The sequence below is a fragment of the Loxodonta africana genome, chromosome 1 (genome assembly GCF_030014295.1).
Source record: "Loxodonta africana isolate mLoxAfr1 chromosome 1, mLoxAfr1.hap2, whole genome shotgun sequence".
Taxonomy (NCBI): Eukaryota; Metazoa; Chordata; class Mammalia; order Proboscidea; family Elephantidae; genus Loxodonta; species Loxodonta africana.
Window position 1 is genome coordinate 105,698,179 of NC_087342.1, and position 12,284 is coordinate 105,710,462.

General features: G+C 51.3%; 1 protein-coding gene across 2 annotated transcripts; it reads left to right on the forward strand.

Annotated features, from left to right (window-relative positions):
* The first annotated feature begins 14 nt into the window (after positions 1-14).
* LOC100666505 (kelch domain-containing protein 3) lies at positions 15-10,693 on the forward strand. 2 transcript variants are annotated; one of them, XM_064286317.1, is made up of 15 exons: positions 15-232; positions 2,342-2,554; positions 2,730-2,906; positions 3,050-3,165; positions 3,344-3,415; positions 3,540-3,753; positions 3,833-3,919; positions 4,068-4,176; positions 4,291-4,364; positions 8,042-8,189; positions 8,325-8,391; positions 8,473-8,577; positions 8,927-9,001; positions 9,093-9,210; positions 9,591-10,693. In XM_064286317.1, exons 2-15 carry the CDS (start codon positions 2,401-2,403, stop codon positions 9,725-9,727), a joined length of 1,653 nt encoding a protein of 550 aa, XP_064142387.1. In that variant the 5' UTR covers positions 15-232; positions 2,342-2,400; the 3' UTR covers positions 9,728-10,693. The 2 variants fall into 2 exon arrangements, with proteins under 2 accessions (XP_064142387.1, XP_064142382.1); XM_064286312.1 differs by lacking the exons at positions 8,042-8,189; positions 8,325-8,391; positions 8,473-8,577; ... (1 more) ...; positions 9,093-9,210; positions 9,591-10,693 and adding exons at positions 4,486-4,564; positions 5,706-6,325 and having other exon boundaries at positions 22-232.
* The last annotated feature ends 1,591 nt before the right edge of the window (positions 10,694-12,284 follow it).

Consider the following 12,284-nt stretch of genomic DNA (forward strand, 5'->3'; position numbering starts at 1 on the left):
AATCTTTCCTCTAGCTCCTGCTCACTCTTCAGCCCCTCCCATCCCGCCAGAAGCCCGAGGACTACAAGTCCCAGGAAGCTCAAACTGCACGTGCGCACACAGCTGCCCGCCCGAAGGACAGACCCAGGCTCTGTTTATCTCGTTGGGGATCGAGTCGTCGGTTGGCGCGCAACGGGTTCTAGGCTGCAGGCAGCGCCAGAACCCGCGGCCCCGCCCCGGCCCGGCCTGGCAGGTAGCTTAGGATGGGTTGAGGGGCGAGGGAGAATTGGGTGGTCAGGGCGCCCATGCCTGGAGCTGAAGTGGTGGGGGTGGGGAGGAAAGTGGGGGGGGCGTGATGAGGGGAAAGGAGAGTGTTATTGAGGGAGAAGGGGTAGGGAGGATGGTGACTGGAGATGCCCCTGAAGGGAACTGGAAGCAAGACTAGGTTATGAGGAGAACCGGGGAGCTGAGCTTAGTGGGAGAAGGGGCTCTGGCGTTGTGGGGGAAGGGAGGCTGGGCTGGTGGAAGGAAGACAGGAATAGCTTCAAATTCAGGGAGAAATACCTCTGGCCTAAGGGGGCCAATAAATGGTATTTTTTTTCTTTTCTCATTGGAGGAGGGAGAACTGGTGGGTTGTCGGGTGGAGTTTGGAGTGGTGGGAGAAGAAGAAATAGGAAGACTGCAAAGCTCTCAGGAGATGGAGAGGGCCCGAACTGGGGTGTGAGTGTTGGGGGAGGTCGGCAGGGGATAGGTACATGAAAGAAATTAAAGAAGCTTGAGACTGTGGTAGTGATGGAGGATGGAGGAGAAGCAGAGGTAAGAGGAGTCCTTGAGATCCAGGGGCTTGTTTTCTGTGAGCTTGAGTTGTCTTTATGGAGGAGAAGCTAAGATTCTTTCTCCACCTTTGGCTGAGATTACTTATCTCTTCCCCTGTGAATTCTTAACAGTGAGGAGTAGAAGCTATGAGGGAAGATGAATTTCTTCCATTCTTAAGGCCTTCAACTTCCTATCTGTTCCCTGGAGCCTAGATCCAAGATATTTTGGATTGAGAGAGGGAGTGATTAAGTGAGAGTAGCTTTCTACTGGGGCTATTTCAGGTTGGGCTGAGTGGCTATTTAAAGCTTGGGACGAGGGGTTGGGGGAGGTTGGGTGGGTGGGGCTGGCAAGCTAGCTGAAGGCTGTCTCTCTTTCCTGCAAGGGGCCTCCCTTTTTTGAGCTTTCTTTGTGCCTGATGTCCTGCCTGGCTCTTCCTGCTGCCAGGACTTCTTGAACAGAGAGCAGATGATCCACCCAAACCCAGCAGGTGCCTCCCAGCAAGGGCAGTGCCAAGTTGTGGTAGGATTTGCCTTACAGAGCCCTCAATTGTGTCTTTTATTTCTAGGTTGGCAGGCTGTCTTTAAGAGATCATGACCTCTCCTGTAAAGTCTCATTCTTGCTCTATCCAAGGACATTTTTGCTTCTTTTCTCCTTTGTAGTGCACATGCCCATCCCATCCCCCTTTCAGGGACCCAAGTGGGAGAAGAGCTGCTGGAAACAGCTTGTTCTCTATCATCACAATACCAGGGGAAGAGGCTGGAGGAGAGAAGTCCTCCTTTTCACCCCGCTAATCCCCAGCAGACACATACCTATCTGGCTTAAGTTCCTAGTCTTGGCAGTATACCAGGCACAGCTGTTAAAGGAACTCTTCGTTCCTGTGGGGGGCCCAGGGTGACCCCGTGACGTCATCCCAGTGACGACAGCTCAGCTTGACCAGAGAACCCTGGTAACATGGAGGTCCCGCCCTGGGTCAATCCCACCCTGTCCTAGGTGGGGAGACTCTTCCACTCTAAAAGCCCAAGAGCATTCCTGCTTGCAAGCACCCATGCCAGCTTTCATGCTGTCTGGGGTTGGCTGGGCTATTAATAGCTCTGAGTATTTTGAGATCCCTCTCCCCACCTTAAAGAGCGCAGAGATTCTTAGAGAGGTGGCAGTAAGCAGAGCAGAGCCAGAGAGACAAAAGAACACGCCTGGCTTGGGAAAGGGGCTTGTAGCTCCTGCCAGGCCAGAAGCAGGGTGAAGTCCTCTGGGTAGGGGGTGACCATGGTGAGTCCTTGATCAGCAGATTCTGAGCTGGCAAACAATCAGGTCGGAGTCGCCCCACCCTTTGCTGTTGGAGAACACAGGGCTAGGGCTAGCTGCCTGACCTCAGCAACTGCCCTGGGGCAAGGCCAGCCACCTGGGTGGTGACTAGTGTCCCTGCAAAGGGGTGGTGTGGGAGGGCCACCAGGGTGACACTTGGAGGCAGGGGTTGGTCCTGGGCAGAGTCACGGTGAGTCGGGTAGAGACATTGCCTGAGGAGCCCGTGACCCTGACTTGTGTACAGGTAGCAGAGGCAGCAGGCCGTGCCGGGGGGGCATGTTGCTGTAACCAGTGGCCCAGGGGATGTTACGGTGGACAGTGCACCTGGAGGGCGGGCCCCGCAGGGTGAACCATGCAGCAGTGGCTGTCGGGCACCGGGTCTACTCCTTCGGGGGTTACTGCTCTGGAGAAGACTATGAGACACTACGTCAGATAGATGTGCACATTTTTAACGCAGGTAAGCCAGTGCCAGGGCCACCCTTGGGTGCCCACATCAAGGAGGGAGTGGGTGGCTGAATGAGGTTCAGTGGTGGTCCTTGTGGTCAGGGGAATGGAGGAACAAATACCTGGTTCGGGAAAAAGCGCACAGCCTGGAGGGAAGTTCCCAGGGCTGAGCAGAGCTGTGCCCACAGTATCCTTGCGTTGGACAAAGCTGCCCCCGGTGAGGCCTGCCACCCGCGGACAGGCTCCTGTGGTACCCTACATGCGGTATGGACACTCAACCGTCCTCATCGATGACACAGTCTTCCTTTGGGGCGGGAGAAATGACACCGAAGGGGCCTGTAATGTGCTGTATGCCTTTGACGTCAGTGAGTATGGGTCTCTAGAGGCTGTATTCTGCCAAAGGGTGCCTTGGGCTGGGAAAGGTGTGGGCTGGGGCGGGGAGGGTTAGGGATTAGGGCACCGACAACTGAGGAGGTTGCTTACCTGAGCTGTCCTCTCATCTCCTCAGATACTCATAAATGGTCCACGCCCCGAGTGTCAGGAACAGTTCCTGGGGCCCGGGATGGACATTCGGCTTGTGTCCTGGGCAAGACGATGTACATTTTTGGGGGCTACGAGCAGCTGGTAGGTCTGGGAAGAAGCTAGAGGTTTAGGGTGGGAATGAGAAAAAGGAAGAGGAATTGAGGGTGGTTGGAACAGGAGACTTTGGCTTGTTTGTGGGTTTTGAGAGGAGGGATGAAGGTCGGAGTAACCATTGGCCCCTTTTATTCTTTCACTTCCCTCCTACTTGTTCCTCATGCAGGCGGACTGTTTTTCCAATGACATTCACAAGCTGGAGACTAATACCATGACGTGGACCCTTGTCTGTACAAAGGTCTGTCCTTTCTTCTTTCTCCCAGATCCCTACCCTCAACTGAAGAAATCACAGGAGTTGAGCAGATCCCCTCTCAACTTTCCTGCTTGTCCCCTCCCTGCCTGCTTTCTCTGCTCCTGTCCAGGGCAACCCTGCGCGCTGGAGGGACTTTCATTCAGCCACCATGCTGGGCAGTCACATGTATGTCTTTGGGGGCCGTGCTGACCGCTTTGGGCCATTCCATTCCAACAATGAGATTTATTGCAACCGCATCCGCGTCTTTGACACCAGGACCGAGGCCTGGTTGGACTGTCCACCCACCCCAGTGCTGCCCGAGGGGCGCCGAAGCCACTCAGCCTGTGAGTGTCTGTTATATCTCTGCTGAGTCCCCCTTTCTACCCATTGCCCTCATACTTTTGTTTTTCTTTTCTCCTCCAGTTGGTTACAATGGGGAGCTGTATATCTTTGGTGGCTATAATGCAAGGCTGAACCGCCATTTCCACGACCTCTGGAAGTTTAACCCTGGTAAAGAGCATGCCTTTAGGGGAGGAACAAGGAATAGTTGAGGTGGGAGAGAACAGAAAGAATAATCCTGATAGGTGAGGGGATAGGAGTGGGGAAGATACGTGGACTGGGCCGGTATTGAACCTCCTCCATATAAACTTTTCTGTAGTGTCCTTTACCTGGAAGAAGATTGAACCGAAGGGGAAGGGGCCGTGTCCCCGCCGGCGCCAGTGCTGCTGTATTGTTGGTGACAAGATTGTCCTCTTTGGGGGTACCAGGTTAGGAGGGAGAGGGGAGGGCTCAGGGAAGGGCCTCTATCTGCAACTAACATGAGAATGGGAGGTATTTGAGCAAGAGGGTCTCTTCCTTCAGCTCTTTTTTGATCCCTACAGTCCATCTCCTGAGGAAGGCCTGGGAGATGAATTTGACCTCATAGATCATTCTGACTTACACATTTTGGACTTCAGTAAGTATGCTTATTCGCAAAGTGCTCCTGCCATTGGGATTCCTGTCTTAGGGTGGTGACACCCAGGACTGGGCCCTTTCCTGGCTTTGACCATCTCTCACTCCCCACTCCTCCGTTAAAGGCCCTAGTCTGAAGACCCTGTGCAAATTGGCCGTGATTCAATACAACCTGGACCAGTCCTGTTTGCCCCATGACATCAGGTACAGCATGTGGTTGGGAAGGAGGGACTGGTTGGAGGTAAGTGGGGCAGCAGAGGTATGACCTGGTTAGCTTGGTCTCAGTTTTTGTTCTGCTGGAGGTGTAGTGTGCTTATGGGGAATGAAGTGGAAGAAGAAGAAGTTATAACCATCATATAATGGAACTGCCAGCTGGTAAATTATATGAAAAAAAAACTAAACCAGTTTTTCAGACCAAGTTCAGGAGCATCTGTTCCTAAGACATGAGTCTATGCAGTTGATTGTGTTAACATGCTGAGAAGGTTTGATTAAATCTTAGAACCTAGTTGCTAAGTAAAGACAAGTTTAGAAGCCTCTGGATCAAATTAGTTCCAAATTAAGGGTGGTTCCTGTCTCTTCCTTTTGAATTCTATTCTCAGATCCCAGTTAAGCACTAAAAGTTAATTTGTATATAATTGTGTCTGTTTGGATCATTTTGCTACACTTTCCTCCTTGTATCCCTTCAGTTTAAGGGTTGGTATGTTCAGTATTTGGTGCCATGGAGTGTACAAGGCTAAGGCTGGACTGATTGGCCTGGATTCTAGACTCGCCCAAGATTAACACTTACACCAGTACCTAATACCAAGTGGATTGTGGGAAGGGTCTTGGCATGAGGAATCTTGATAAATCTTTGCAGGATGAAAGAATTGTTAAAAAGAGGGGGATTAATTTGAATATAGTGGGATGGGTGGGGAAGGCCCAAAGGAAAGATAGGGGATCTGAGTCAGGGCCTTGAAAGGGTGGAGTTGAGAGCAAAAAAGGAAATTCTTGGTGGGGTGTGGTGGAGAGACTGCCTGGTTGAACCTGAGGAGGGCAGGCAAGGTAGGTCAGGGTGTTCGCTGATACCTGTACTCAGATACTTCTCCCCAGGTGCTAGGACACAACGTATATAAACATAAACAGGAAATCCACATAGACTTAAAGGTGGAAGAGTGGGTGGCATTGGATTTGGTGCTAGGTGAGGTCAGACTGTGAAACCTAGTAGGGCTCTAAGGAGGAGGTGGCTATGATGGTTGAGATTTAGGAAGTCGAAGAGACTGGTGTGTTTAGAGAAAGTAGTTGTGGGCTTGAAGACGGGAGCTCCCCCTTCTCTTGTCCTTTCTGTCTGTCACTTTTGGCCTTGCAGGTGGGAGCTGAATGCCATGACCACCAACAGCAATATCAGTCGCCCCATCGTCTCCTCCCATGGGTAGGAGGAAGTTTGTGCTGCCTCCCTTCCTGAGCTGGCTGCTGTCTTCACTGCCCCTGCCCGTCTCTTACCCGCCTGCTCCTTTGAACCCTGAACTCCATGTACCTCCATGTGGAGTTGTTGGACTAGAGGTGTTTTCTGTGCTGTGAACTCAGTGGGGAGCTGTAGGGGGGAGGGCTAGGTCTCTCCTCCTTTGGGCCGAAGGCCCCTTCCCCTTGGTGCTCTGTCCCATCCACACCCCTTCAACTGCTCCTGGGCCTCTGCTCTGCCCCCAGGCCAGCCAGGCTCTGCTGGAAAGGAAGGGAATGGGAAGAAGGAAGAAACAAGCAGTGTCTGAGCCTGAAGAGCTTGCCCCCACTCCTACTTCCACCCCCTCCCCCTGCCTGAGCCATGAGCATTGACTGGGAGCTGAGAGGAATTGCAGCTGTTGGCATGAAACAACCTTCTCCCCAACCTGGGGAGGCGGGACCAGCAGATAATCCCACCCTTCCCTGCCTGAGCTGTTGTACCCTGAAGCTCAGCCAGCTCAGATTTTATAAAAATTAAAAACCTCGAAATGTGTGCTCTGTCTTTGTGGAATACGATGGGAATGTCAGGAATGTGCAGTGGGAGCAGGGCAATGAGAAGGGGCACTCCTGAGGTTCTGGCTTTTCGGCCAAGAGTCTTAGAAAAGCCAGTGTCACCAAGGCCAGGCGTAGCTCTTGGGCTCAAGAGTCCAGAACCCTGCGAGCCCCGTGACTCCTCCAAAGATGGCAACGGTATCCCTGGAGTCTGCTCTCCATTCGGCTTAGGATACCTCTCCGGCCCCACCCAGCGTCCCCCGGCCCCGCGCTCTCTGGCGTCGCAGTCCGTGTCTTCTGCTCATCAGAAGCTTGTCGAAGCTCGGCCTCCCGGGATGCCGGAAGGGGCGGGTCTTGGGCCATGATGAACGGAAGTAGCGCCATTCGTCTGCCGGGTGATACGGCGCCCATGCCGAAAGTGAGCCCACGAACCAGGGCTGCAGCCCAGGCTGCCCGCGGGACCCCGTGCGGCGGGGAGGACGGCGGGGTCCTGGAGCCCGGGGTCGCGATCTGCGATCTGCGGGACGGTGAGGGCCGGAGAGCCGGGGGCAGGCGGAGGGAGACGGGCGAGGGGTGGCGGGCACCGGCCAGGGTCGTAGGGGTTCACTATATGCAGGCACACGTCTAGCCGTTGCTCCAGGTGCTTGGAAATCAAGTAGTAAATAAAGCAGTCAAAAACTCCTGCTCCTTGGAGCGAGATTTTTAGGTAGGGCAGTCAAAAATATAACAAAAAAGCAAACAAGTTAGTTATATTAAAAGGGGTAAAGCGCCGAACTGTACGCTTTAAAAGGGGGAATTTTATGAGATGTGAATTGTATCTCAGTTTTAAAAGGTGATAAGGCTATGAAGAGAAACAGAAGGGGAGAAGTTGAAATTTTAAATAGGGTAGTCAGGGAAGGCCTCACCAAGAAGGTGGCATTTGACTAAAGGTTTGAAGGAGGTGAGTAAACAATGCATGTATCTGGGGGAAGTGTTCCAAGCAGAGGGAACATCAGGTGCAAAGGAACTGAGGCAGGAGCATACCCTTTCTGCTCAGGAACTGCTAGGAGGCCATTTGAGTGGAGAGGAGTGAGGAGGAGGAGATTGGTAGGAAATAAGATCAGTGACACTACAGGGGATTACGTCACTTGGGGGCTTTCAGGCCATCGTAAAGCCTTTAGCTTTTATTTTGAGTTTAAGATGGAAGCCATTGGGGAGTCTAGTTCAGCAGTGACATGATCTCAGGTGTAGTGTGTGGAAACACGGGGGTGATGATAAGCAACATATACATTTTAGATAAAGTTCTGAGGCTGAAGAGGAGGGTGAGACGGGGGAATGGGAGACCAGGTAGGAGGTTAGAACACTGATTGAGGTGAGAGATACTGAGAGTATGAACCAGAACACTGGCAGTGATAATTGAGTGAGGGATGCAGAGGCTTTTGTAGGGGAACATGTGATGAAGTGATTTAAAAAAGAAGGTGAAGAGAGGATTATGGCTTGGTCCATCTCCAGCCTTACACATAGACCTTCCTTAGCAAATGAGGCCCCAGTTAGCTGCAACAGTTGAGTTAGGTGTTGGGTGTAGCACCTTTACAACCTGTGCCGCCTGGGACTTATGATTGGTCTGATGGGTTTATTGGAAGGGGTCAGTTACCTAAGGAATGGGGATGGAATAATGTCTGCAGCCGTGGGAGATGCTGAGCTGTGTGTCTCTCCCAACCCCTCCTTCCACAGGCACAGCCAACATGTCATTTGAGGAGCTGTTGGAATTGCAGAGCCGAGTGGGGACTAAGAAGTACAAACAATTGATAGCTGGAACCAGCATTAGGAAGCAAGATTCTAGACCACCTTTCCAAAATGCATGTGTTGCAGATAAGCACAAGTGAGGAGCAAGGCCTGCCCCAGGAGTTGGAGGATATCTGGCACTTTGAGCGGGTGTCTGCTTTCTTGGGTGGCAAGTAGGAGGCCTTTGAGCAAAACTAGAGTCTTCCTGACCTGTCTTTTAATTTTTCCCTAGGCCTCTGGAAATGTCGGCGAAGGCCCGGGTGCCATTTTTGCGTCAGGTTGTCCCCGTCAGTAAGAAGGTGAGGAAAAGATAGGGACCAGTTTCTCAGAGAAAGGAAACGGAACAATTCTGTTTTATATCCCGTCTGTTCTCTCCAAAGGTGACCCGGGACCCCCGCTTTGATGATCTGTCAGGGGAGTATAATCCTGAGGTGTTTGACAAAACATACCAATTTCTGAATGATATCCGGGCCAAAGAGAAGCAGGTGTGCACCATGAGGCTGGGTCAAGAGGGTTTTTTGGGGGGTGGGAAACTAAGGCACAAGCCAGAGAGTTGGGCAGAGGGGAGCAGGTAACATAGTTACCTGGGCAGATTTAACTCTCTAATTTGATTCTTATGTTCAAATCTTGACTCATCAGTGTACTACTTGCGTGGTCATTCGCAAGTTACTTAATTTCTCTGTGCTTCAGTTTTCTAGTCATAAAAAGGAATAATCTATCTCGTAGTGTTACTGAATTAATACACATGAACCTCTTAGAATGAAAGTTGGCACAAAATTTCAGCTGACATTGACAGAAGGTTAACTATTATCATATTCATTTTCTGATGTGGAGACTGTGAAAAAGCAACTGAAGAAGCACCATTTAGGGGAGGAGCGTGAGAAACTGCAGCTGCTGCTTCAGCGGATAGTGAGTGCTTAGTAATTGCGGGTGGGTGGTGAGATCTGTTCTAGATGATTCGTAGTTTCTCCTACCCACCCATCTCATCTTCCCTCCTCAGGAGCAGCAAGAAATGGCACAGCAGGAACGAAAGCAGCAGCAGGAGCTACGCCTGGCCCTGAAGCGGGAGCAGAGGGCTCAGGCCCAGCAGGGCCATCGGCCATACTTCCTGAAGAAATGTGAGTGGGGCGTACCATCACAGGCTGGTTACAGGGGTGGACGGCTCAGTGAACTCCTTAAGGAAGCATGTAGGCTAGATTGCATGGTAACTTGGAAAAAAGTCGAGATAGTAGGGAGAAGTTATTTGTAATCGGCCGTGTATGCCTAATTAAGTCATGGGCAGGGATTGTTGCTTTTGTTTTTGTACCACCTGTCACTTGTGCTGGACAAGGCACATAGGAGTTCAGAGTCGGTTGAATCGAGTAAGACTGGAATCACAGAAAAAGTGCTTGCTTCCACATGTATCCCAGCATTGTGGTTGGAAGTTACTAACCCGGGCAAAGTGAAAGAGGGGAGCTTCCTCCTTTGTTCACCAGTTTGCTTTTTTACTGTCCTCTAGCTGAGCAGCGTCAGTTGGTCCTGGCTGAGAAGTTCAAGGAGCTGAAACGCAGCAAGAAGCTGGAGAGCTTCTTGAGTCGAAAGAGACGCCGAAACGCAGGAAAGGACAGGAGACATCTCCCCTTGAGCAAAGAGTAATAAGAACTGTTTTCAGCTCTGCCACTGTTCCAATGAGACATGGGTCTGTGGGGACAACCTTGGGCTCAGCCTGTTCTCCTGGCCAAGGGCAGGACCACAGCTGCCCTTGAGCTAGATTGGCTCAGAGAAGATTAGAGGGTTCTTGGCCAGCCCTTAGGGCTGGGCAAGAAGAGCAGCAGAGGCCTCTGCTTGGATCTGGATCATCATATCTTTGGGCCGCTCTCACTTTTGCGTTAATCTGATGCCTCTGGTACAGAAGGGGCCAGTGAAGGCCACAGAGTCTGTTGATGGCTCCCAGGGCTGGGCCTTTATGCAGGAGTCACTTTATAAACATTCTTAACATTCTTGTCACTCATCTTTTTATTCTGCTTTTCTGTGGGATTTGTGGGTAGCCTAGAATTACTGTTTTAGTGGGCCACGTGTGGGGTAGACAGCAAAGCTTGTGGCTTCTACAAAATGGGAAGTCACATCAGAGACCCTCCTATTTAAATCTGGGTCCCCAAAAGATGACACCATTATTTAAAGGATGATCAGTCCCACAAAGGAAAACTCACCCACTTAGCTTTGGTTTTATATGCAAGCGGAGATAGGAGGCGGGAACAAAAGGTTTTCCTAGTAGTATGTAACCACAGCTGGCCCTCATACCATTTGAGAACAGAATTCATATTACTAATGTGATCTGGAAATCCCTCGAGCTGATAATTCAGTCATGATTTATGTCTGTTACAAGACAGTGTTGACCTCCACATACCTTCAAACTGTTATTTCCCTCAACCAGGACCCAGACTGGACATAGGAAAGCTCTGCGCTTTTTTTTTTTTTTTTTTTGGGAACAGCTTTATTGAGATGTAATCCACATACCATAAAATTCACTCATTTAAAGTATACGATTGAATGGTTTTTAGTATATTTAAAGTTGTGTAACCATCACCACAGTCATAAAACATTTTCATCACCCCAGAAAAATCCGTATCTTTTAGTAGTCATCCCTTATTCCCTCCCAACCCCTCTTCTCAGCCATGGGCAACCAGTAATCTTTCTGCATCTGTGTACTTTGATTCTATTATATAAATAGGGTCAATTTGTGGGTTTTTTTTTTTTTTTTGCATTCTTTTAAAATTTTGACTACTTAGTCTCGAAAAGGTTCCAAACCAACTGTAGGGACTTAAGGAGTTACAGCTGTGAGGATGGCCTCACAAAGGGGTCAGGGTAGCAAACTTCTGTCCCCTGAGTCATCTTAGAAATGAAGCCAAGTATCTGCCCTCAGGGATAGAAAGTTCTTGAGGGCAGAGAAGGGTTCAGGTGCTTATTGGCACTGGTGAGAGAGGGTAGTGGGCTGGGCCTGAAGTCAGAAGTACTCACCTGGATTTGGGCAAATCCAGGCCAGTCTTGAGGTGGGGTGAGACTGTGCCAGAGGGCAGGTGACAACTGGGAGTGGTCTTGCAGGCAGGAACATGCAGGCTGTCAGGGCTGAAGGTGGGGTGTTCTTCCCTGAAGAACTGCTGGAGACTCTCATCATTGCAGGTAGTACCCCAAGGTGGGGAAGCCGGGGGCGGGGCGCGGAGCTGAGTGTCAGTGTAACAGAGCTGACGAATAAGGGGTTGGGTGAGTGCAGTGAGTTCAAGACAGATGGTCTGCTGCTCAGCCTATGCGGGGCCTGTGGGGCAGGAGCAGCACAGCATGGCAGTGGAGAGTCCCATCCTCTGCTCCTGACAGGCAGTACAGGTTGGCCTGGCCACTAGAGCTCCCCTCAGAGGGCTTCTCTGCATTTCTGGTGGAAAGGATAAGGTCATAAAGAGCATGAAAGCCCAGGGAAGGGCAGAAAGCTAGCATGTGAGAGCTAACTTAAGAATAAGATCATGGCCTGGGGCGATAAATAAGCCATGATTTGTGGCACGAAGGTGGAGAGGCAGCCAGGTGACAAGCTGGCAACCGCAATGTGCCCTGGGGCCAGCAGGAGGTGCATGTTATGAGAGCCCCAAACAGCACATGGGGCCACCAGACTGCAAAGCAGGCACTGGCCCTCTGTGCCCCCAGCCTCACCGCCTTTGCCTTCTGCCTTGTTGCCTTGTCCTGGGGACCCTGACTCTCCCAGGCCCTGCCTCTTTTTTCCCTTAGAGATCACTCCAAATCTCAATCCTGAAGTCCTTGCTGGCACCCAATCCCCTCCTTTTGGCCTCTGTCCTCCTTTACCACCTGACTCTTACTCATTCCTTTCTCCTCCTTTGTTCTGTGGCCTTCTCCAGGCTATCACTCTAGGCTGCAAGAACCAGGGACTTGGGAAGCCTGGGATATCCCTTCTTCCCTCCCCTAATGGCCCTGGCCAAGACGCAGAGTTCCACACAGGCACTGGGTCCCCTAGTCTGCCTTGGTGTGGGCGGGGCTGGGTCAGCCAATCATAGCAGCTCAGAGCAAACCACCCCCAGAGCAGTACACATCTGGGGGTGCGGTGTGTGTGTGTGTGTAGCTCAGATGACCAGACAAGGTGTGAGGCAGAGGAGTGGAAGAGGCAATGTGCAGGAGTTTGTGGGAAGAAGAAAGAACAAAGCAGCAGTTC